Genomic DNA, 26,489 nt, shown 5'->3' on the forward strand with positions numbered 1-26,489 from the left:
TGTCTATCCACGGCCTCCTCTACTGTAAAGATGAAGCCACACTCAGGTTGGAGGAACAACACCTTATATTCCGTTTGGGTAGCCTCCAACCTGATGGCATGAACATCGACTTCTCTAACTTCCGCTAGGCCCCACCTCCCCCTCGTACCCCATCTGTTACTCATTTTTATGCACACATTCTTTCTCTCACTCTCCTTTTTCTCCCTCTGTCCCTCTGAATATACCTCTTGCCCATCCTCTGGGTCACCCCCCCCCTTGTCTTTCTTCCCGGACCTCCTGTCCCATGATCCTCTCGTATCCCCTTCTGCCTATCACCTGTCCAGCTCTCGGCTCTATCCCTCCCCCTCCTGGCTTCTCCTATCATTTTGCATCTCCCCCTCCCCCTCCAGCTTTCAAATCCCTTACTCACTCATCCTTCAGTTAGTCCTGACGAAGGGTCTCAGCCTGAAACGTCGACTGCGCCTCTTCCTATAGATGCTGCTTGGCCTGCTGCGTTCACCAGCAACTTTGATGTATGTTGCTTGAATGTACTTTTGTTGACTTGGAGTTCAGTCATTTGGAAACATGTTATACAGTATTAACTCCCGTACTCAGTCACTCAGCAGTTTCATTTGTTTTCAGGCAACCACTACAGGCAAGTGAAAGTGAGTAAATTTTCACCCTCAGTTCAAGAGCTTAATGGTTGAGAGGAAATAACTGTTTCTCAATCTGGTGGTGTGAGTCCTGAGGGTCCTGTACCTTCTTGCTGATGGCAGCAGTGAGAGGAGAGCATGGCCTAGATCGTGGGGATTCCTAATGATAAGTGCTGCTTTCCTGTGACAACACCGTGTAGATGTGCTTAATGGTGGGGAGGGCTTTACCTGTGATTAACTGGGCCATACCACTACTTTTTGTAGGTTTTTACATTCAAGGGCACTGGTGTTTCCATATCAGGCTGTGATGCAGCCAGTCAGTATACTCTCCACTATGCATCTAGAGAAGCTTGTCAAAGTTTTAGATGTCATGCCACATTTTCGCCAACTCCTAATGAAGTAGAGGCACTGCCGTACTTTCTTTGTAATTGCACTTATGAGCTGGGCCCAGGACAGGTCCTCCGAAATAATAATACCAAGGTATTTAAAATGGCTGACCCTCTCCACCTCCAATGAGGACTGGCTCATGGGCCTCTGGTTTCCCCCTCCTGAGGTCAGTAATCAGCTCCTTGGTCTTGCTGACGTTGTGAAAGAGGATGTTGTGGCACTACTCAGCCAGATTTTCAATCTCCCTCCTAAGCGCCGATGCACCACCACCTTTGATATGGCCCGATCTGCCATCTGGAACTACCTGTACTGAAGGCGGAAGAACTTTCAAAGCCAAGATTGGACTCATAAACCACTTGAGAGCCCATAAATAGATCAACAGAACGAAGGCCATCATCCTCGACCTCGAGGGATAGTCACGATGATGATACGGCCTGTGACAGTGGTGTCATCAGCAAACTTGAATATGGCATTGGAGCTGTGCTGAGCTACACAATCATAAGTGTAAAACGAGTACAGCAGGAGTTAAGTACACAGCCTTGTGGTGCACCTGTGCTGATGGAGATCATAGAGGAGATGATGTTGCAAAGCGGAACTGAGTGGGATCTGCAGGTGAGAAAATCAGGGATCCAATTGCACGAGGAGGTATTGAAGCCAAGGTCTTGAAACTTACTGATTAGTTTTGAGGGAATGATGGTTTTGAATGTCAAGCTGTAGTTGATAAAGAGCATCATGATTAATGCATCTTTGCTGTCCAGATGTTCCAGGGTTGAGTAAAGAGCCAATGAGATCGCAACTGCTGTGGACTTTTGCCTTGGTAGACAAATTGGAGCAGATTGAAGTTGCTTCTTGGGCAGGAGTTGATATGTTTCATCACCAACTTCTCGAAACATTTCATCACTGTGGATACAAGTGCTACCGGATGATAGTCATTGAGGCATTCTTCTTCAGCACTGGGATAATTGAAGCCTACTTGAAATGGGTGGGTACCACACACCGACAAAGCAAGGGTTATAAGATCTCAGTCAACACACCAGCACATGATCAGAAGAGGTCTTTAGAACTTGGCCAGGTACTCTGTCTAGACTGGATGCTTTACATGAATTCACCCTCCCGAAAGCTGCTCACATATCATCCTCAGAGACTGAAATCACAGGATCATTGGGGACTGTGGGAGATGATGATGATTCCTTCATGTTCTGATGGTCAAAGTGAGAATAGGAGGCATTGAGCTCATCGGAAAGCAGAGCTCTTTTGTCGCCTATGTCTCTTGATTTACAGTAACTTTCTACGAGGTTTGTATTCAAGGCAGTGGTGGGGTAGATATACGTCTCTACCAAAGGAGGTGCAAAGTGTTCCTTTGCTCTGCTCGCCCGCAGTCGCCCTTGGGAAAGGTGTAGCACCTGCTTAGTACCCCTGAACTGGGTCATATGAAGCCATGGGAGCAGGTGGTGCATATTACAAGTCCTGATTATGTGACCACTGACACAAGGAAGACGATTTCTGAAGAGTATTGATAATGGCAGGCGCCACTCGTCTTGCAAATACACTGTCCAGAAGTAGGCAATGGCAAACCACTTCTGTAGAACAACTTTTCAAGGACAATCATGGTCATAAGACCATGATCACCTACATCATACAGCATGGCTTATAATGACAATGATGATGAGTATGCAAGCCCTACCACAACTATCGAGCAACCTTCTTTGATTCAAGTTTAGACCAGAATTGCCACTTCACCCATGAGATGGCATTCCAGAGATCGTACCTGGACCTCTTGTAAATTTCTTAGTCACCAGACATGAATGCCTCTGATTTGGCCCCCAGCAGATTGCAGATCTTCTGGTTGGGGAAGACTGATGTTGTGGGGACACACTCATCTACAACTGCTTGAATAAAATTTACGACAACCATGGACCAGATCATTTCAAAATGCTGAAATTCCAGGGAAGGGAAAGATACATCTTGAGTGGAATCTCATCAAAGATGGAAATTGCAGCAAATGTTTGCTGAGTTTGGAGGATGACGGGATGGAAGGTGAAGAACATTTCTCTGTCAAGGAGAAGGAATGAGAGCAGAGGTGCAGACAATTAATGAGAGGCAGTCAATGACTTTGTTAATGCTGGTAGTGGGGGGTGGGGGAGAAATCCATGGTTCAGGAAGAAGGACATCTCAGAGACACATGATGGAAATAAATCCTGTACTTTTGCCACAACTTCATTTTCACTGGCCCTTAATAGAGCAGGATGACAAAATTTACACTGACACAACAATTAACTCATCCCTATGTGGGATTCCATTAATCTCCATGACTGAAAGTAGTCAAAAATCTGCTCCTATGATTTAATGAGCATTATTATCTGTACGATTCACAGAAGCTTTTCTTTCTCCCTCATTCTAATTCATTCCCCAGTTTTCAATCTCTCCATTTCACCAGGACTACTCCATTCAACTAGATGAAAAATCACGACAGCATCCCATGGACATAATATTTTTGCAGGTATTCCTTATGGACATTCTTACATGCAATTACAATTGTAGGTTGTACCTGTGAATTCAGATTCTGTTTTGCATGTGGATTCAAAGCTATGGATAGTGATCTGTCATGGCCTCAGAATTTACATCAAAAGTAAAATGTTCACTGTAGTGAAGCGTTATAGCAACAGCTGCAAACTACATTCATGATCAACGGTGAAAATATCATTGTGGAACGGAAGTAAATAAGATGACATATTGTAAAGCCAGTGATTACCTAACCCAGAAAATCAAACATTAGACAGGTTTGTACATAAAGTGTATTTATCTTCTAAATTAAACTACTTCTCACTACAATCATCTTGAGTTATAATGAAGGCACATTGTTGAAGCCTAACCTATAGGTAAAATTTTCTAATTGATGTAAAGTTGAAGTATAGTTAATGGTATGTTTTATGAAATTTATTACCAAATTAACACACCTGTATCTTTAATAAAGATTGACACAATTTAGTTTAGCCTAACAGTTCGTGCATAACAAAGATACAAAGAAAGTAAAATAAACTCCTGTACTACTTTTCACCTCATCATAGATAAAACAAAGGAAACCATTTAATCAATATCGTAAAGTATATTAAAATGTTTATAATTTCTGAGCTAGTATATGAGCATAAATGCACAATAGAAATTCTCCCCTGTGAGGACTATTAAGTGTACTGTGTGGTGGCACAAGTATATTGCATTTTGCCTTTGAAATTCGATTAATTGAACCTGGGGTTGAATTTCTTGACAGAGTTGAAGTCCCAACATAGCTATTTATGAATTTAAACTCAATTATTTAAATAAATCTGGAATAAATCACGAAAAAGTAGCCTTGATGTTGGAATTCAAAATCCATTTGATTCATTTAGGAAAAAAAACCTACTGGTCTGGTCTACATGGACTAAATTCATATTTATGAAAGGACATAGCAAGCCACCAGTAAAAAGGTAAGGTAACATCTACACAAAAGAGTCTGCAGATGCTGGAAATCCAGAGCAACACACACACACACATACACACAATGCTGGGGGAACTCAGCAGGTCAGGGAATATCTATGGAAATGAATAAATGAACAAAGTGCTTCTCCCCTCCTTTTCAGTCCTGATGAAGGGCCAGGACCCGAAACATCGATTGTTTATTCATTTCCATAGATGCTGCCTGACCTGCTGAGTTCCTCTAGCATTTTGTGTGTGTTAATCAGGACAACGTCCAGATTTGGGCCAATAAGCCATGTTCTTCCCTGGAACTAGAGTGAAAGGCAATAACTACCTCTGTCAAAGGAGAGTCTAAAGACCCCTCCTTGACATTCAATACTGTTAACATTATTTAATATTTCCATCAAAATATTGATGAGAAGAAGAGGAATTGGAGGTCACCATTGTGCTGATTAAGTTTGGAGGCCAGGGGAGAAAAGCAGAAGGAGCAAATTTGAAAGTACCGGAATAAAGTACATTTCAAATATTAAACGGTTCTGCCTTGGTTTAGGCTGCACTGGGCTCTTGTCTGTTCCAATACGTCTGCTTTAAATCATATACTTGCAAAGGTGGCAGTGCAAACAAACCAGGATTGTTCCTGAAGTAACTAACCATGGTTGCTTCTTGGTTAGGCATGATCTTTCTTCTTGAGCAAAATACTGTTGTACAACAATTTCATTCCAGGTGCATCTGTCATCATGTAAGGATGGTAGACAACTGGAAGAGCCTGGTAAAAATTTCTGGAATGGCACAATTCAACTTGGAAATAGCTACACTTGCATTTGACTATATACTTAACTGATCAAGAATAGCAGTGAGAAAACAGCACCATGAGAATAAATTGCTTAGTGTTTATCACTGAACTCTCTCCTCCCTCATTTTAGGTTGTGAATCTCCTTAAAACTGCATTTTCTCCACAGTTCGTGATATTGCCCTGCTTAATGCAAGTTGTGCATACCCAGATTTTGCTCTTCTTTTAGAAACAAGGTGCCCAAAGTTGCCATAAACAAAGTAAATAGGAAAACAGCATGTCACATTTTCAACTGGCCATCTGCCAGCAGTACAACACAAAAAGAAGCTATTTTCCCCACTGGCTCCATAATGCATCTAAACAGACCATTCGCATCGCTGCCACTGCCCCCTCCTGATTGTCCAAAAGTCCTGCAATGTACTCTCCTTCGTATTAAAAAAATCAATGATAAAAATTAGCTTTGTACATGAAACATTCAGTGAAATGTGTCACGTGTGTCAAGGACCAGCACAGTCCGAGCATATACTGGGAGCAGCCCACAAGTGTAGTCATGCTTGTGGCGCCAACATAACATGCCCACAACTTACTAACCTGTATGTCTTTGGAATGTGGGAGGAAACTGGAGCACCTGGAGGAGACCCACAGGATCACGGGGAGAACGCATAAACTCCTTACAGACAGTGGAAGGAATTGAACCCCAATCACAGATGCTACAAAGCATTACACTAACTGTCATCCCACCCCATGCCCATTGGCACCTCTTTAGTAATTTTTCCTAATTACCTACAATAAAGGCAATTTACAGTAGTAGGGTAGAACTTGGTGAATCCTAGGGGAATCTCATGCAATAACCAGGAAAACATACAAACTCCATACAAACAGCATTCAGGCTCCAAAGCAAACTGGAGTGTCTGGAGCTATGAGACAGCAGACCTGCTTCACCATCATGCCACCTAATTTAGTGACAATTTAAAATTATAACTTGTCAGCTAAAGGAAATAGAATTCCTTGTTCAGTCTCTTAAATGATCTTAATAATTTTGTTAAAGCATCACTTAGTCTTCTCCATTCTGATGGAAGTAGACTGTCTCCAAAGTCTTCTCTATAATTATAGTTTCTTAATCATATTATCTTACTTAATCAACACTGTGCATTCGATACAACTTTAATCTCCTTTCTGAAATGAAGTGCTCAAAAATACACACATGATGTCAATATAGTCTAGCAAAAGCATTGAATAAATTTATCAATATTTCTTTACTCAAGTGATTTCTGGCCTCATTTGTAAAATTCCAAAAGCTTTGTTTCATTAATGAATTCACATTAATGTGCAGCTCTCTCTGTTGATTTGGCTTTGGGTTTTCAAAACAGGTTTGACCTTTGATCACCATATTCAAAGCTATTTTAAGCAAACAACCAGCATTTGAAAGTTACAGCTGGCAATTTGAAACTCTGTGCTGTTCTGGAGAGGTTATACTTGGATCAGACGACAGTTTTTGCAAAATAAATTGTACGTCCAAAGCACTATTCAGACTAGTTTTAGTTCAATTGCAGAGCATTCTCAACCCCAGCATAGAAACCCAAAAGCTTGTTTATTGGGTGATGGTTAATCTTAATATGGTAAAACCAATCTTTAATTTTAAGTTGGCAGCCATGAAAACTTGATGCTCATAATCTTTAAAAAGTACTATGTCTGATGTATTGTACAGGCTGCACAATTTTGACAAGTGCTTCCTTGGATGTCTATTACATCTTTATACTCCACCAACTTACCTTAAGGAAAGATGGCAGCGTGCTCAGATGCAGCGACTTCTGTAGGGTCAACCAAAGGTGTTATTGTCAGTTTTACACATACTTTTTACGATCATGAGATGCTGCTGGTTATTAAGAACTTAAAGCCTATCGGGAAGTTGCTCATTGGCAGATAAACTAAAGGAGCTGGACTGATTATTGACATCAGGAAAAGGAAACCAGAGGTCCATTAGCCAGTCCTCATCTGAGGATCAAAGGTGGAGAGGGGTAGCAACTTTAAATTCCTTGGTGTTACTATTTCAGAGGACCTGTCTTAGCCTCAACCATCAGGCTCTAGAAGAAAAGGGCATAAATTCACTTGCCCCATAATTGAGATGGTCACCCAAACAATAGACTCACTTTCAAGGACTCTTCATCACATATTCTCGATATTTATATTTGCGCAGTTCGTTGTCTTCTGCAGTCTGATTGAACACCACAATTGGACGGTCTTTCATTGATTCTGTTTTAGTTATTATTCCATAGACTTACTGAGTGTGCCCACAAGAAGATAAATCTCAGGGTTGTACATAATGACATATATTTACTTCGGTAATAAAACTTTCTTTGAACTTTGAAGTGGGCCACGATGCTGCCTGCGACTGAAGGGCGTCAGTGCATGAAGAAGGTGTGCAGTCTAACAGCGAGTGATGGTCTTAGTCGCTTTTCTTGTGATCACAAGACCCGTTTGGTCACTGGTGGCAAGGAACGCTGCAAGTCAGATTCATTAGTTTACTGGTGAATGTTTGCTGGCAGACAGCGGGGGAGCTGTGTGGCCTCGGTTGTAGCAAGGACCAGGCCTCAAGCCATGGTGTCGCCTTTTTGCAGCCGCCCAGGGGAGGCGTCGGAGTCTGGCGCTCCACTGGAATGCTGAAGGTGGTGTGGTGTGGTGTCCATGCTGGAGTTGGTGTTACTCACACTCCATGACTGCTCGGCAGAAGGCAAGCTGTATTATGTTTGACTGCAGACTGCTGCAACACTCATGGATTTCAATTGTATATACTTTTTGTGTGACTATATTTTACTGCCATCTTTTATGTCCTACACATGCCTTGCACTGTACCTGATTGTTGATATTGTGCTTTGCACATTGATCCTGGAACAATGCTGTTTCATTTGGCTGTATTCATGGGTGCTCCTGTATGGTTGAATGACAATTAAACGTAGATTTGAATTGGAACTATGCAATTAGAATCAGCAATAAACTAAATTACCATGTTTCAGTACCATATAATTTTATAGATAAGTTAATGCAGTATTTTAAGCTGCAGTGGCTATTCTAAGAAAATTCAGTTTCAGCTTTTTACAGCACGAGTCATCTGACCAGTTTTCTATCACGAAAAACTAACAAGATGTGTGAAGTTGGTTGATGACACTGACCTTCTCTGTGAATGTGACTAAAATTGTAATCAAAATGTTGTAATGTTTAAAGGGGAAGGCCTATATTTGTCAATTATCACTGTAGCACAAACATAGGCTTGTCAGTGCACTGAATCATATGTGTTAAATTTTGTGGAGAGATACTTACAAGGTATTACTTCAATTCATTACCAGTATTGCATTTTGTTATTGATCTTGTGTTTATAAATCAAACTTGTAGTCAACTAACCTTTATACTGTCATTTAAGATAAAATTATTTAGCGAGGTCTATCTGCATGTTTTTAACTAATCCACAAGAATACACACAGATAAGTTTTAGAATATTATCATTACTTACACAGATGAGTCAGTAATGAGCTTCATTTACACATTGCAAATGTGTTAATTTCTTGCAGTTTACCGCTGTGTACATACATCTCTTGATGCTTCTGAACACATCTTCAGTGATGTTCCTGGAATCATCGGGTGTTTCAGGACTTTCAACATCATACAACCTCCTCCAGGTGACCCAGCCGGGGCTGATCAGACCCCAGCTTGTGTCCAGATGGCTAGCTATTTATGACTCCATGGCTCCCCTCTTTTGAGCCACAGCCATCTTGAGGCCCTCTCTGCCGCATCGGTGGTACTGCGGATGGCTCTCCTCTTCCTCTCTCCCTCGATGCCCAAATTGCTGAAGGCTCTAACTAAAGAACGGGCTATGAATCCCCTACAATCAACCTCCACTGGGAGACACCTCACTCTCCATCCAGCCTGCTGACAGTTGCTGAACAGTCCTGCGTACTTGGAGAGCTTCCTTTCAAAGGCCGCTTCCAAGCTATCTTCCCATGGGACTGTCAGCTCCAGCAGCACCACTTGCTTAGTTGACTCAGACACTAGGACAATGTCTGGTCGCAGGGTGGTGGCTGCGATATGGTTGGGGAACTTCCGAACAAACCCGAAAATTTGGTGCTGGCCAAGACAGATGCCTATGTACATTGGGTGCAGTTCTCTGCCTTGCTAAATGGCTTACCGTTATGTCCATTTCATTCTGGTTTTTGTTGAACTTAGAGCTCTCAGTATTTTAAAGGCAGATCTTTATTTCACTAGATGCGTGTTCAGTTACTTTACTCCTTACCAAATGTAAAAATAAATACCATTTCTTAAAATGTCAATGAATTTCTAATACAAATGAGGAAATTCAACCCACTAGGTCATATTGTACACAGCTTTTAAGCAAATTCAAAAGGTGCAATACAAACATATATTCATGGTTCCTCCTATTTCCCACCTACACATTGCCTTTTGCTAACACCTACTGTAAAAGCAGTGCCAATTTCCTCATGTAACCTTACAATACTCAGTCAATTTAATCAGCACACCCCTGACATTACCTCTAGGTTTTTAGACAGCAATTTGACATTTCACATGGGATGACCAGAAAGCTTTTCCAGCTAATTATTGTGAAGATCAAAGATGTTCTCAGTTACACCCTCTCTACTCCCCAGGCAATGATTTGTTTATTAACTCCAAATTCAATCACTCAGCATTGGTAACTATGGCCTTACTGTCAAATTCTAAGGTCTGTAAATCTCTCCCTTAAACTCATCCTTCTACCTCGTTTTTTTAAAAAGGTTGTTTGGTTACATGCCCTAATTATATCTTGTACCCCAATGTACAATTTTATATATCACTCCTATGAAAAACAAAAGCCTGTGAAAAGTGTCTGGCCGAGACAGGGTATCAAGCCAAGTACTAGAGATCTACACTGATCAACTGTCTGGAGTGTTCGGAGATCTTGAACCTCTTGCATCGGCAGTCACCTACTTCAAGCAGGCTTCAATTATACTGGAGCCCAAGAAGAGCATAGTGATCTGCCTCAATGACTATCATCCAGTAGCACTTACATCCACAGTGATGAAGTGCTTTGAGAGATTGGTGATGAAACATATCAATTCCTGCCTGAGAAAAGACAGGCAAATTGGAGTGGATCTATCGGAGCAACAGATCCATAGAGGCTGCTATTTCATTGGCTTTTCACTCAACCCTGGAACATCTGAACAGCAAAGATGCATACATCAGGATACTCTTTATCGACTTCAGCTCAGCATTCAATAACATCACATCTTCAAAACTAATCAATAAACTCAAAGACCTTGGCCACAATACCTCCTGGTGCAATTGATTCATCTATATCCTCTCTTGCAGACTCCAGTCAGTTTCGATTGGCAACAAGATCTTCTACACCATCTCTAACAGCACAGGTGCACCACAGGGCTGTGCGCTTAGCCCCCTGCTCTACTCACTTTATACTTATGACTACGTGGCTAAGCACAGCTCCATTATCATATTCAAATTTTCTGATGACATCGCTGTCATTAGCTAAATCAAAGGTGAAGACTAAATTAGCATATTAGGGGGCACCGGTGACCCCTGTTTCCATCCAGGGGGTCAATGTGGACATGGTGGAGGATTACAAATACCTAGGGATACGAATTGACAATAAACTGGACTGCTCAAAGAACACTGAGGCTGTCTACAAGAAGGGACAGAGCCATCTCTATTTCCTGAGGAGACTGAGGTCCTTTAACATCTGTCGGACGATGCTGAGGATGTTCTACGAGTCTGTGGTGGCCAGTGTGATCATGTTTGCTGTTGTGTGCTGGGGCAGCAGGCTGAGGGTAGCAGACACCAACAGAATCAACAAACTCATTCGTAAGGCCAGTGATGTTGTGGGGATGGAACTGGACTCTCTCACGGTAGTGTCTGAAAAGAGGATGCTGTCCAAGTTGCGTGCCATCTTGGACAATGTCTGCCATCCATTACATAATGGACTGGTTAGGCACAGGAGTACATTCAGCCAGAGACTCATTCCTCCGAGATGCAACACTGAGAGTCATAGGAAGTCATTCTTGCCTGTGGCCATCAAACTTTACAACTCCTCCCTTGGAGGGTCAGACACCTTGAGCCAATAGGCTGGTCCTTGACTTATTTCCTGGCATAATTTACATATTACTATTTAATTATATATGGTTTTATTACTATTTAATTATTTATGGTGCAACTAACGAAAACCAATTTCCCTCGGAATCAATAAAGTATGACTACTATAGAAGAGCAATTGAAAATCTGGCTGAGTGGTGCCAAAACAACGACCTCTTACTCTTTGTAAGCAAGACCAAGGAGATGATTATTGACTTTAGGAGAAGGAAACCAGAGGTCCATGAGCCAGTCCTCATCTGAGGATCAGAGATGGAGAAGGTCAGCAACTTTAAACTTCTCGGTGATATTATTTCAGAGGACCTGTCCTGGGCCCAGCACGTATGTGCAATTACAATCAAAATACAGCAGCACCTCTACTTCCTTAGGTGTTTGGGAAAATTCGGCAGGATATCTAAAACTTTGACAATCTTATATAGATGTGCGATGGAGAGTATATTGACTGGCTGCATCACAGCCTGGAATGGAAACACCAATGTCCTTGAATGGAAAATCCTATAAAAAGTAGTGGATTTGGCCCCGTACATCACAGGTAAAGCACTCCCAACCATTGAGCACATCTACATGAAACCCAGCCATAGGAAAGCAGCATCCATCATCAGGGATCCCCACCACCCAGGTCATGCTCTCTTCTTTCTGCTTTCATCTGGAAGATGATACAGGAGCCTCAGGACTCTCACCACCGGGTTCAGGAACAGTTACTACCCTTCAACCATCAGGCTCTTGAACCAAAGGGGATAACTTCACTCACACCATCATTGAAATGTTCCCACAACATATGGAGTCACTTGCAAGGACTCCATCTCAAGTTTTCAATATTTATTGCTTATATATTAATCTTCTTCTGTCTTTGCACAGTTCGCTGTTTATTACACACAGGTAGAAACTTCAAGATGGTGCAGTCTTTCATTGATTCTGTTACGGTTACAATTCTACTGATTTATTGAGCATGTGCACAAGAAAATGAATCTCAGAGTTGTATATGCAACATACATGTACTTTGACTCACACCACATACCTTGATAATAAATTTACTTTGAATGTTGTAAAATATTTCAGGAGGTAGTGCACTACCGGGTTTAGCAAAGAAATTTGGGAATTTTCTTGTGTGCACTGATGTCAACAAGAGATTGTTCAAGTGTTGTTTTTTTCCTATAACAGTTAATATTATAGGGCTCTTTTCCTACCACATCAGTGCCAGCTGATCAATCTGCTATAAGCATTAAGATCCAGGGATAAATGCAAACTCTGCAAAGGACAATATCTGCATAGGTTTTCTTTGAAATTAATGCATTAATATGATATTGAGTCCTCACTATTGATGAATTCCCAAGATAGGAGGGCATCACAGTCAGCATCAAGGGCACATCAGTGTTTCTCAAACAAGAGAAAATCTGCAGGTGCTGGAAATCCAAGCCACACACACACAAAATGCTAGAGGAATTCAGCAGGCCAGGCAGGATCTATGGAAAAAAAAAGTACAGTTGACATTTTGGGCCGAAACCCTTCAGCAGGACTGGAGAAAAAAAAATCTGAGGAGTAGACTTAAAAGCTGGGGGGAGGAGACAGAGAATCACCAGGTGATGGGTGAAACCTAAAGGGTGTGGGATGAAGTACAAAGCGGAGAAGTTGTTTGGTGAAAGAGACAGAAGACATGGAAGAAAGAAAAAGGGGGAAGGAGCATCAGAGGGAGGCGATGGGTGGGCAAGGAGATGAAGTGAGAGAGGGAAGAGGGAACGGGAATTGGGGGGGTGGGGTTGGGGGGGCATTAGTGGAAGTTTGAGAAATCACTGTTCATGCCATCAGGTTGGCAGGTATCTAAACAGAATATGAGGTGTCGCTTACCTGGGAGGACTGTTTAGGGCCTTGGATAGTAGTGAGGGAGGTGGTGTAGGAGCAGGCTCCCTATGCAAAACCCTTGCCCATTTGTCCCTCCCCACTGATCTTCCTCCTGGCACTTATCCTTGCAAGCGGAACAAATGCTTCACCTGCCCCTACATCTCCCCCTCACCAGCACCCAGGGCCCTAAACAGCCCTTCCAGGTGAGGCAACACTTCACCTGTGAATCTGTTGGGGTCATTTACTGTGTTTGGTACTCCCAGTGTGGCCTCCTGTACATCTGTGAGACCCGATGTAGACTGGGAGTGTGCTTCGCTGAGCACCTACGTCCATCCATCAGAAAAAGCAGGATCTCCCAGTGGCCACCCATTTTAATTTCATTCCCCATTCCTATTCTGACGTGTCAATCCATGGCCTCCTCTACCATAGCCATGAGGCCACACTCAAGTTGGAGGAACAGCACCTTATATTCCATTTGGGTAGCCTACAACCTGATGGCATGAACATCGATTTCTCAAACTTTCAGTAACGCCCCCAACCCCATCCCCCATTCTCCATTACTTATCTCCTTTTCCACCTCTCACCTCATCACCGTGCCTGCCCATCAGCTCCCTCTGCTGCTCCTTCCCCCTTTTGCTTTCCTCTATGGCCTTCTGTCTCTTTCACCAATCAACGTCTCAGCTCTTTACTTCATCCCTCTGCCTCCAAGTTTCACCTATCACCTGATGGTTCTCTCTCACCCGCCCCCACCCCCACCTTTTAACTCTGCTCCTCAGCTTTATTTTCCTCCAGTCCTGCCGAAGGGTCTCGGCCTGGAATATTGACTATACTTCCCCCCACCCCCCCCCACCATAGACGCTGCCTGCCCTATTGAGTTCCTCCAGCATTTTGTGTGTGTTGCTCAGTGTTTCTCAAATCAACTTTATGCTGTGCATTTTAATTATTTATCAGATACAGAAAAGAGAAAATGATATAAGGAATGACATGGTAAAGAGAAATGACAATGTGTGGAGTAATGGAAGGGAATGGGTAAGAGGCTGGATAAATAGAAGAAATGGGCCATAAGACTGAAAAAAAATGAAAGTGTCATTGGATTAGGAATAAGATGAACTTTTGTTTGAGGATGATTCCATCTTATTAATGAGATTTTATTTGTTTCTCAATATAGTGCAGAATGATTTCCTTCACAGTTGGTTTACGTCCCAGTTTTCCTCCTAGCTCACTGAGCAGATAAGGTAGGTCATGTGTCGAAACAACTGGTGGCCTTTTTGCTGTGATATCTGGTGACCAAGTGTTGTGCTTTATGGATGCTGTGCTCATTTGTTTTGTTATTAGAGGACCCATGTAATGTGACGTTTGGGGCTTTTTCCAGGTTTAGTTAGTTCATCAATAACGGCTTAGCATAGATGAGCAAAAAAGGTTAGCAAAGATGCAGCAGGGTAAAGAGGTCATTTCTATGTTTGTACAGTTCTGCCCTCAGCTGCCTGGACCTTAAGATCTGGAGTTTACTTCTTAAAACTTGTCTTCCGATCACTCTCTCTTTAAAACTTTATATATGACTGCATCTTATAATCAATCGCCTGAAAACCTTTTTCTGTTGGTTGGTGCAAATTCTATTCGATAATTCTTCCCCCAAGGTGACTAGTGCCATTTTGCTACATTCAAGATGCTATGGGATTGAAATTTATCATGGCTTTGGTTGCTACATCTCTAGTCAAAAACATGAGCTCAGTCAGATATATGCAGCAGCTGCTACAGCAAATATTCAATAATGACTGTCTTGGCTCCGGTCTTCCTAAATTTGTAGTCAAGAGTATGATGGAATATATCCTTGTCTGGTTGTGAGCAACTTCAACAACACACAAGGGCATGACAACATTTTTGTCACATTCTTTTCTTACACAAGGTAGAAAGATTTTAAAAATATATTGATAAACAATACCAGTTTCTTTGGCAGTAAAAAAATTAAATTAGAAACAATACTCGCGTTCAAATTAAATCTATACAATAATGTCAGTAACAAAATCTTCTAAACTTTGCTCAATGCAGAGAGGAGAGCCAGGATTACCTTCCAATAATTATTCACTAAGGTTTATCTAACTTGGGGTAAATTATATAAATAGTTTATTTACAACAGCTTTGACTAGAAACAAAAAAAGCAATATAAATTTATGATACAGATTTAAAAAGTTGTTTAGATTATTTATACAGTATGCTTCCCAGTGCTATTGTCTGCAGAGCTCCGTTGGGAGTTCAAGAAATTGGTTAGCCTCAATGCTGCATCAGCTGTCAATCCCAGAAGATTTTAAATGTGCTTGCATCTGCTAATGACTTCATGGCTCCACAAATATGATGGTTGTAAAGAAACATCTGTTGTTTTCTGAATGATCTGAAGCAACTTCCTTGAACAGTGAAATGCACTGCAGGTGCCTCATTCTATTTTAACCATCAAGCCAGCAGATCAACTTTGGTTCTATGAACATTATAAAGGGTATTCCAGAAGCAGTGCTTAAAAATGAGACTCCATCTTGGTGAGGCTGCAAGGCATGATGATATATGTGCTTTACAGCATGGGCAGCATGTAGGAGAGCTAAGTGATCCCACAATTGACAGATCAGATCAAAGCCTGGAGGTCCTGTTAGCCATGAATGGCAGTGGACAATTCAACCATTGATAGAGGGAGGAAACTCAAAGAACATTAACAACAGGGGCATGCATATACAAGAGTGTCAAAGACAAGGGTATAGCATATTTTGTAAAATGGCTGCTTTATCTCAGCTGCACCACCATCATAGCCATTGTTTAATGAACCAGAACCAGAACAGTTGTTACACTGGCAGTCATAAATCAATGTTGAAAAATACCTAGCTCTAGCCTGTCCACAAAAAACAGACACATTCAATTGAGCTAATTAGCATCCAATTAGTCTATTTTTAAATCATCTTCAACGTGGTGGGAGAGCCTGTCAATATTTCTATTGTTAGATGTTTATCTATAACTTGCTTATTGAAGTCCAGTTTGTGTTTAACTAGGACTGTTCTGCTCCAGATCTTAATGGCACAGAGGCAATCACTGCTCTCTTGTTCATTCTGGACAGGCGGGTATTCTGGCTGCCAGTCCGAGAATGTTGCTATGATGTGAGGAACTAGAATGCCAGCGCAAAGAGCTCAATTAGTAACCAATAATGTTTTGTGGTATCTGTAAATAATTTTAATACTAGGTGGGTGCTCTGAAAATTACTCCTCCATAGGACTGTGTTTGCATATCACTGTCCAAAGATGATCATATAATCAATTTTCCAAAGTGAGGAAAGGTAGCAATATAATTGTGCCATGATTCAATAACAAAATACTGTATGATAAGGCAAACTAATGTTAGCATATAATTTAAGCTCAATATAGTTTGATATGGGTGATAAGCTGTTGCAAATCAACTGTGCTTTGTCATCCAACCAGCAATTCTTTGAAAATAATACTCATCGTAAGGATGGCCACTTATCCTGAGATTTTGCTTTTGGTAGAATTATTATTCAAAGTCAGAGTCATAAGGAAAGAAAAAGACCACATGACACACTGAGTCTGTGTGAAACACCAACCACTTGCACTTATCCCATTGTGTTCTCCCACCAACATTCTACAGATTTTACCGCTCACCCACCTGTATGGCTAACTAACCTACAAACTTACATACCATTGGAATGTGGGTAGAAATACTGATCTCAAAAAAACTCTTGTCATAGGAGAACATGCAAATCCCACACAGTCAGCACTTAGGGTTAGAACCCAGATAACTTGAGCTGTGAAGCAGTGGCTCTAATAGTAGCACAAATATTCTGCCCGATTTTTCTTGTAAAGTTTAGATTTTGGGATTTAAAGGTCTGCTTAACCTCTATTATCAATGCTTTGAATAATAAACTAAATACTTACTTTCTTAGTCTTGTCCATTGCTTTTAATATAGAAATATTTAAATCCTCTAGAGCTGCCAAGACATTTTCATACTCTCCTAAATGTTGAGAAAAGAACTCTGAAAGAGAAACATAGTTTTGTTTTAGACAATGAGGTAGCAGACTTATATTTCCAGCCTTCCTCTATAAAAATCCATTTTCCCTTGTATGTTCCCATTTAAATAATTTTATAGGCGTCAAAGCAATTATATCAACAGTAAAAAATATTTCCCAATAATTTCATGAAGTCAACTGCATTTGATGTATCAATAGTGCAATTTGTTCAGTTATTTCTGTAATTATTTATACAGGTGTGTAAGCAAAATGAGAACAATCAAATTTCAAATCAATTTTTAGAATTCAGCTGCAATAAGTGTCACCTTTTTATTTTTCCAAATTGAGTGAAATAAATATTCCATTTCATATTGTCCATTAAAGCATATGATGGCATCTTTTGAATTCTGCTACAGAAAATCAATTGAGGACTAGAAGTACATGTGATAATACTATTAGTGGAGTTGACAAGGAACTGTTATTGCAAACAGTTCGCAATTTGCTTAAGTCGATTCAAGTTATTTAACCAAACAAACCTTCCTCAGAGTGGAGAAAATGCACTCAACTTTGACACAATCCAAACTCCTGAAGGAAATACTGCATTTTTCTTCTCAGCTAATGCTAAATTAGGGTGGATATTGGATATCTTAAAGATTTTAAATCCTGATTGGTATATAATTTTTGTATCTACAAATCATGTTTCCATTGTTCTTTTACTTGTCTTAGAATTTGCAGGTTCTCGTTCCACCTTTTAAATGACAACACATTCAAATTTGGGTTATTTTCTAAAACTGCTGTTATGTTCAACTTTTACAACTGCGAATGTGCTTTAAAACTGTAAAATGTTTTGAAACATGTTGAAGTGGTGAAAGAAATTATCTGTACTCTCTATGCCAAATCCAGACCTTTTGTATGTAACAAACAAAATCATCCCAATCCGTACTCCTGGGTCACTCAATGGAGATGTGTCTGGTGAGAAAAATCATCTGCTTACCTTTACACCCTTTCCTGTCTTTGTTCCAATTATACACCAACAAAATATTGCTCAGTGAATAGACGTGTAAGTATTTCAAGCTTTCAGTTCTGTCTCAACTTCTTATAAATCACTTATGCCCAGTTCTGTGTAACTTATGTGAGAATAACTCCCCAGAGGTCAGATAATTTGATTTTGGATTTTTCTGTGGCTTTTAGTTAGGAAAAATGCATATTAAATCCCATATTTCTCCAAGACATGAATAAAATATTTAAAATCTTCAAGACTGTGCAAATATAAACCATACGTTGCCTTGAAGCACCATTTTATCTTTGTGTTTTAATGGTTGCTCCAGTGAATACAGCACATCTGAAAAAAAATCCCCACTTACCACATATTTTTTCAATGTTGAGGTTGCTTAAATAGAAAGAAAATAGAAACAAAAAATATTTTAATATTTTAAATCCAACAGTTGCTGCGTTTTACATTGCTATTTTTACAGAGGAATTATTTTTGATGATCGAATATTTATACTATGGCCCTGTGCATCTAAAATGCTCTCTGAAAATATATTTTTGAAGTATTAACAAATTAGACTGCAGTACCACTTTAATATAGGAATATTTCAGTCAGAGCTTTATTATCATCATTTTTTCTTATACAAATGTGAGATACATAAATTTGGATTACATAATTATTTCAAAGAGCACAGTGAACAATTATCATTAAATGTAACATAATGGGCAATGTACATAGAACATTGAACAGTACAGAAGAGGTACAGGCTATTTGGCCCATAATGTTCTGCTGAACCAGCTAAAAAGTAAACCAAAACACCTGTCTCTGCCTCTCATAATCTCAGTCAGATCTCCCCTCAGCCTCCAATGCATCAAGGAAAACAACCCAAGTTTATCCAGCTTCTCATGACAGCACATGCCTTCTAAACCTGGCAGCATCCTAGGAAACCTCTTCTGCACCCTCTCCAAACCCTCAACATCCCCTCAACATCTTTTCTATAGTGAGACAACCAGAACTATATCCGATACTCCAGATATGGCATAACCTGAGCTTTATAAAGTTGCAACATGCCCTCTTGACTTTTGAACTCAAGTAATTAAAATGAAACTCATGAATACAGATTCAAAAAGTTAAAAAAAATGAAGAAATTGCTTATCAAAACTGTTGATGGTTCATCATTACATGTAATATGTGTTATTCAGTTAAGAGTTACTTATTGGCTTGTCTAATTGCTGTATATTCAAGTCACCAGCATTAATAAACCCTATTAGCCTGAAGTGAATTGACTTTATTTCTTACATCCTTCACATACGTAAAAATCTTTACGTTACATCTCCATCTAAATGTGCAATTTATAGTAATTTGTAATAAATAGTATGTACATCAGGACAGTCAATATAGCATAGAAATACAATTGTATCAGCATGAATTAATCAGTCTGATGACATGGTGGAAGAAGCTGTCCTGGAGCCTGTTGGTCCTGGCTTTAATGCTGTGGTACCGTTTCCCAGATGGTAGCAACTGGAACAGTTTGTGGTTGGGGCGACTCAAGTCCCCAATAATCCTTCAGGCCCTTTTTATACACCTGTCTTTGTAAATGTCCTGAATGGTGGGAAGTTCACATCTACAGATGCACTGGTCTGTCCACACCACTGTCTGCACAGTGCTGTGATTGAGGAAAGTACAGTTCCCATACCAGGCAGTGATGTAGCCAGTCAGGATGCTCTCAATTGTGCCCCCGTAGAATGTCTTTAGGATTTGGGGACTCATGCCGAACTTCTTCAACCGTCTGATGTAAAAGAAGTACTGTTGCGCTTTTTTCACCACACAACCAGTACGTACAGACCATGTAAGACCCTTCGTGATGTGTATGCTGAGGAATTTAAAGCTGTTCACCCTCTCAATCCCAGATCCATTGATGTCAATAGGGGTTAGTCTGTCTCCACTCCTCCTGTAGTGTAGTCCACAACCAGCTCCTTTATATTTGCAACACTGAGGGGGAGGTTGTTTTCTTGACACCACCATGTCAGAGTGAAGACTTCCTCTCTGTAAGCTGCCTCATTATTATTTGAGATAAGGCCAATCAATGTAGTGTCATTGGCAAATTTAATTAGCAGATTGGAGTTGTGGGTGGCAACAGAGTCATGGGTATTGTGCAAGGCCTATCAGCGGTGGCAACTGAGCTTGACGAACTAAATAAAAATACAGAAGGAATAAGCGGAGCGGCCATTGTTGGGAGTAGGCCAGTGGCGAGGGTAGAAGTGACAGGCTTTTGCTCATTCAGGCGTTGGCGAAAGCGGCTTCAGCGAGGTAAGTGGACTTTGTTTTTGGTTTTTCTTTGCATTTATTTTTTGAGGAATAGTGATAATGTCCGTAGGGTTAGTTTTCTGCTCTGGGTGTCAGATTTGGGGATCCTGGGAATCTTCCAGTCTCCCAGATGGCCTCATCTGCACCAGGTGCACTGAGATGCAGCTCCTGGGAGACCGTGTTAGGGACCTGGAGCAGCAGCTTGATGACGTACAGCTTATTAGGGAGAGTGAGCAGGAGATAGAGAGGAGCTACAGGAAGTTAATCACCCTGAGGCTGCAGGAGTTAGATAAGTGGGTGATGGTCAGGGAAGTGAAGGGAAGAGCTCAGATAGTAGAGAGCACCCCTGTGGCCATTCCCCTCAGTAATCGTTATCTCATTTTGGATGCTGTTGAGGGGGATGACCTGACAGAGGAGGACCATGGCGATCGGGTGTCTGGCACTGAGCCTGGTTCCATGGTGCAGAAGGGAGAGAGGAAGATGAAGAATGCGGTAGGCATAGGGGATTTTATAGTGAGGGGAACAGACAGGAGGTTCTGTCAGCCTGATAGAGATACCCACATGGTGTGTTGTCTCCCAGGTGCCAGAGTACAGGATGTCTCAGATCAGGTGCAGAGTACTCTGAAGGGAGAGGGTGAATAGCCAGAAGTCTTGGTACACGTTGGTACCGATGACATAGGTAGAAAAAGGGAGGAGGTCCTGAAGAGAGAATACAGGGAGTTAGGTAGGAAGCTGAAAAGTAGGACCTCTAGGATAGTAATCTCAGGATATTGCTGCCTGTGCCACATGCTAGCGAGTGCAAGAAGAGCATGATCAGACATATGAATGTGTGGCTGAGAGACTGGTGCAGGGGCAGGAATTCAGATTTCTGGATCACTGGGGCCTCTTCTGGGGGAGGTACAACCTGTACAAAAAGGACAGTTTACACCCAAACCCAAAAGGGTCCAATATCCTAGCAGGCAGGTTTAATAGAGCTGAGTGATAGGGCTGAGGAAGGGGAAAACAATAGGTCAAAGATAGCGTGCAACAGAGATTATAGAAAGAACAGGCAGGAGATGAGGCTTAATCAAAGCCAGTGGGATGAGTTACAGGGCAATAAAGGCATGGTGCAGTTAAATCAGAAAGCAACAAATACTGGACTGAAAGTGTTAGATTTGAATGCACGCAACATAAGGAATAAAGTGGACAATCTAGAAATTCAGCTACAGATTGGCAAATATGATGTTGTGGCCATCTCTGAAACTTGGCTAAATGATGGCTGCCATTGGGAGCTGAACGTCCAAGGATATACGGTATATCAGAAGGATAGGTTAGTAGGCAGAGGGGGTGGTGTGGCTCTGTGTACAAGAAGTAATATTAAATCATTAGAAAGGGATGACATAGGATTGGAAGGTGTAGAGTCCCTATGGGATGAGTTAAGAAATGGCAAGGGTAGGAGACCCTAATGGCAGTTGTATACAGGCCTCCAAACAGTAGCTGGGATGAAGGCAATGTCATGATAATCATTCGGGATTTGAACATGAAAGGGGATTGGGAAAACCAGTTCAGTACTGGACTTCAAGAGAGAAAATTTGTAGAATGTCTAAGGGATGGCTTTTTAGAACAGCTTGTTGTTGAGCCCACCAGGGGATCGGTTGTGCCGGGTTGGGTGTTGTGCAATGATCCGGAGATGACAAGAGAGCTTAAGATTAAGGAACCCTTAGGGAACAGTGATCACAATATGATCGAGTTCACATTGAAATTTGTGAGGGAAAAAATAAAATCCAATGTGTCGGTATTTCAGTGGAATAAAGAAAATCACAATGGCATGAGAGTGGAATGGCTGAAGTTGACTGGAAAGGGACACTAGCAGGAAGGACAGCAGAGCAGCAATGGCTGGAGTTTCTGTGAAAGGTGAGAGAAGTGCAAGACAGATATATTCCAAATAAGAAGAAATTTTCAAAGGGAAGAAGAACACTACTATGGCTGACAAGTGAAGTCACAGCCAAAGTAAAAGCAAAAAAGAGGGCATGCAAGGAAGCCAGAGCTAGTGGGAAGATTGGGGAGCTTTTTAAAACCTACAGAAGGAAACTAAGAAGATCATTCAGAAGGAAAAGATGTATTATGAGAGGAAGCTGGTGACTAATATCAAAGAAGATACTAAAAGCTATATTTAAGTATATAAAGGGTAAAAGAGAGTTGCAGAGGTAGCAGAGGAACTGAATGCGCATTTTGCATCAGTCTTCACAGTGGACGACATCTGCAGTATACCAGACGTTCAGGAGTATCAGGGAAGTGACGTTTGTGCAGTGAAAATTACGACTGAGAAGGTGCTCAGGAAGCTTCATGGTCTGAGGGTGGATAAATCTCCTGGACCTGATGGAATGAACCCTCGGGTTCTAAAGGAAGTAGCAGGAGAGATTGCGGATGCATTAACAATGATTTTTCAAGAATAAATGGATTCTGGCATTGTGCCGGATGACTGGAAAATTGCAAATGTTACTCTGCTATTTAAGAAGGGTGGGAGGCAGCAGAAAGAAAGTATAGACTTGCTAGCCTGACATCAGTGGTTGGGAAGTTGATGGAATCGATTATTAGGGATGAAATTACGGAGTACCTGGTGGCACCTGACAAGATAGGCCAAAGCCAGCATGGTTTCCTGGAAGGAAAATCCTGCCTAACAAACCTACTGCAATTCTTTGAGGAAATTACAAGCAGGATTGGAGCATTGATCGGCAGAAAACAGAGTGGGAATAAAAAAATCCTGTTCTGGCTGGCTGCTGGTTACCAGTGGAGTTCCACAGGGGTCGGTGTTGGGACTGCTGCTTTTCACGATGTATGCCAATGATTTGTACTATGAGATGTGGAGAGATTACTTTAGTCAGAGGGTGGTAAATCTGTGGAATTTGTTGTCACGAGTGGCTGTAGAAGCCAAGTCATTGGGTGCATTTAAGGCAGAGGTAGATAGGTTCTTGATTAGCCAGGGCATCAAAAGTATGGGGTGAAAGCAGGGGAGTGGGGATGACTGGAAGAATTCGATCAGCCCATGATTGAATGGTGGAGCAGACTCGATGGGCTGAATGGCCTACTTCTGCTCCAATATCTTATGGTCTTATGGTATACAGGGAGTAAAGGAGGGGTCTTAGGACACAGTCCTGAGAGGCACCTTTGTTGAGGGTCAGAGGGGCAGAGGTGAGGGAGCCCACTCTTACCACCTACCGGTGATCTGACAGGAAGTCCAGGATCCAGCTGCACAATTCAGGGTGAAGGCAGAGGTTTCTGAGCTTCTTGTCAAGCCTGGAGGGAATTATGGTGTTGAATGCCGAACTGTAGTCTAAGAACAGCACTCTCACATAAGCATCCTTCTCCTCCAGATGTGCAAGGACGGTATGTAGAGCTGGGGCTATTGCATCATCTGTCGATCGGTTGTGGCGGTAGGCGAATGGTAGGGTGTCCAGTGTGTGTGGTAGCATGCTGCAGATGTAGTCCTTAACGAGCCTCTCAAAGCATTTGCTTATTAATGAAGTGAGTGCAACAGGACGCCAGTCATTCAGACATGTTACCTTGCAGGAACAGTGGCGGATGTTTTGAAGCACGAAGGTACTCTACACTGGGAGAGGGAGAGATTGTCTGAAACAATTTTTTTTTAACATTCAATAAAGAAATCTCCTATGGGACCTACCATTAGCATTATGCTGCATGTCAGGGAACTTTTCCAGCACAGCTTCCATACCTTTCCTTAGTAGCAAACTTGCTATGAAAATCTACACAAGGTTGAAGGTGTGAAAGATCTTAAAATAAGTTGTGGTTAACTTGTTAAAGTTTTAAAGATCTCTAAAACAAATTAGCCTATGAAAATCAAGTTTTTAAAAAATTTTTTTAAAAGATTAATAGTTTTAAAAGGTGTTTATTGTATTTGACTGTCATGGACAGTAATTGTGTTTTGATAACTTTGACATTGAACAAGCCAAGTAACATAGACCACTTTTTCTGTGACCCCTTGGTCCATGTATCACCCCCAACCACTCATCTACCCCTCCCTTTCCCCAGCACTTACCCCCTACAGCTGTAGGAGGCGCAATACTTGCCCTTATACTACCCTTATTAACATACAGGGACTTAAAGGGCCCTTCCAGGCGAAGCAGAGATTCACATGCACCCCCCTCAACTTCCTCTATTGCATCTGTTACTCCTGCAAATGATTATCAATCATTTTCTCACTTTGTTTCTACAGGGGCTAGAGATTAAATAAAACAAATTATCCAGGTGAAAGCATTTGTACTCACTCTATGTGCTGCATAATACAAAATGCTTGAAACCATAATAAATAATGTAAATATTTTAATAACATAATTAAACTTAAATTACTTCTAGCTAAAAACACACTGTACTTTCCTGAAAAATCAGTGCTTTTATTTCTCTCCATTTCTCTAAACTGAATGTTGTTTCAATTACTGACAGATAATAGATCAATCCAATTAAGATTAGTGATTTTACATTTATTTCAAAGATTAAGAAAAACTATGTTAATAATAGAACAAGTTGCAAATACCATTGTCTATTGGATTTGGAGAAATACTGTGCAATTGGAAAGTAAATAAGTGGTTCCATTTTCTGCTTCTCTTGAAGTTTAAGTTTAACACTTGCACACACTTTACTTTCTCACTATTTTATAAATTCCAATACCCAATATCATGGACAAAGCCAGCAACTTTTGCTGGTAATTAATTACCCAGTTTGCCAGGGATCACAAAGGCTAATATGAATTTGGTGAGGTAATCTATCTCATTGAGGTAGTTGGAAGGATAATAAGACTTAGAACAGTTCAGCAAGAAACAGCCTTTTAGCCCATGATATCTAAACCAAAATATTGCCAAATTAAATTAGACCTCTTCTATCTAAAAATGGTCCATATCCTTCCACTCCCTGATTATTCATGTGTCTAACAGCCCCTTAAACACTACTGATGTATCTGCCTCATTCACTCCAAGAACCCACCACACACTCTGTAAAACAAAACTGCCCCACAAATCTCCTTTAAACTTTTCTCCTTAAATGCTTGTCCTCTAGTCCTTGACGTTTCTACTGTGAAAAGAATACTCTGACTGTCTGTCCTGTGTATGCCTCTCATAATTTTATAAACTTCTGGTAGGTCTCCCTTAAGCCTCTGAGACTTTGGTGAAAACAACCCACATTTGTCCAACTTTCCTTGCAGCTCGTACCCTCAGAATTGGAGAGAATCATGGTAAATATTTCCTGTACCTTTTCAAAGCTTCCTCAAACTTCTTTAAAATGGGATGGTTAGAGACAAGACCAAGGATTCAGACAAACTAACAGAGATGAGACAGAGGACTCATGCAAACTAACATAGAGACAAGTCTGAGGACTCAGGAAAACTAGTTATGATATTAGAGAGTGGCAACCAGGCTTGATTGGCCTGGTCTGATCGTGCGTTCTTGTGTCCTCATTGCTGCTGCTGAAAAGAAGGTATTACATGCAGCTCAGCATTGGTGCAAATATATTTTGGTAAGATGGTTCTATCTCGCCCAAAAATTTTAGTCATTCATTTGCTGGGAACATATAATCACATTTTAAAAGCTATACAAATTGATCATTATCTAATCAGAATACTCCTAGCATCATGCACTTGTAGCCAAGGTAAAAATTAAAAAAAACAAAATTCCTTCCACCTTGCCTCAAATTCAGAAAATATTGCTCGAATACAATGACAGTTTTCCCCATCAATACACCAATAATAAAAGTGAAATGCTCTTCCACTGACTGAGATCACGGCTCATTATTCACACATATACACCCTAATTGCTGTGGAGGAGGAAGATGTATTAGGTCTATTGCAAGTCACATAAAGATATCAAGATCTCCAGGCAACAGGAATTCTGCAGATGCTGGAAATTCAAGCAACACACATAAAAGTTGCTGGTGAACGCAGCAGGCCAGGCAGCATC

The 26,489-nt window shown here is 41.1% G+C and overlaps 1 protein-coding gene across 3 annotated transcripts in view; it reads right to left on the reverse strand.

Annotated features, from left to right (window-relative positions):
• The window catches only part of necab1 (N-terminal EF-hand calcium binding protein 1), a 139,987-nt gene that overhangs the window by 69,081 nt on the left and 44,417 nt on the right, over window positions 1-26,489 (reverse strand). For 2 of the 3 annotated variants that reach the window (XM_063061488.1, XM_063061475.1), the window contains exons 4-6: window positions 18,611-18,636; window positions 17,175-17,272; window positions 7,035-7,073 (exon numbers count right to left, since the gene is read on the reverse strand). In XM_063061488.1, the coding sequence (XP_062917558.1) occupies window positions 7,035-7,073; window positions 17,175-17,272; window positions 18,611-18,636 (163 nt within the window). The remainder of the gene's footprint in view (window positions 1-7,034; window positions 7,074-17,174; window positions 17,273-18,610; window positions 18,637-26,489) is intronic. The other variant, XM_063061482.1, reaches the window with a different exon arrangement.

This window comes from Mobula hypostoma, chromosome 1 (assembly GCF_963921235.1).
Source record: "Mobula hypostoma chromosome 1, sMobHyp1.1, whole genome shotgun sequence".
Classification (NCBI taxonomy): Eukaryota; Metazoa; Chordata; class Chondrichthyes; order Myliobatiformes; family Myliobatidae; genus Mobula; species Mobula hypostoma.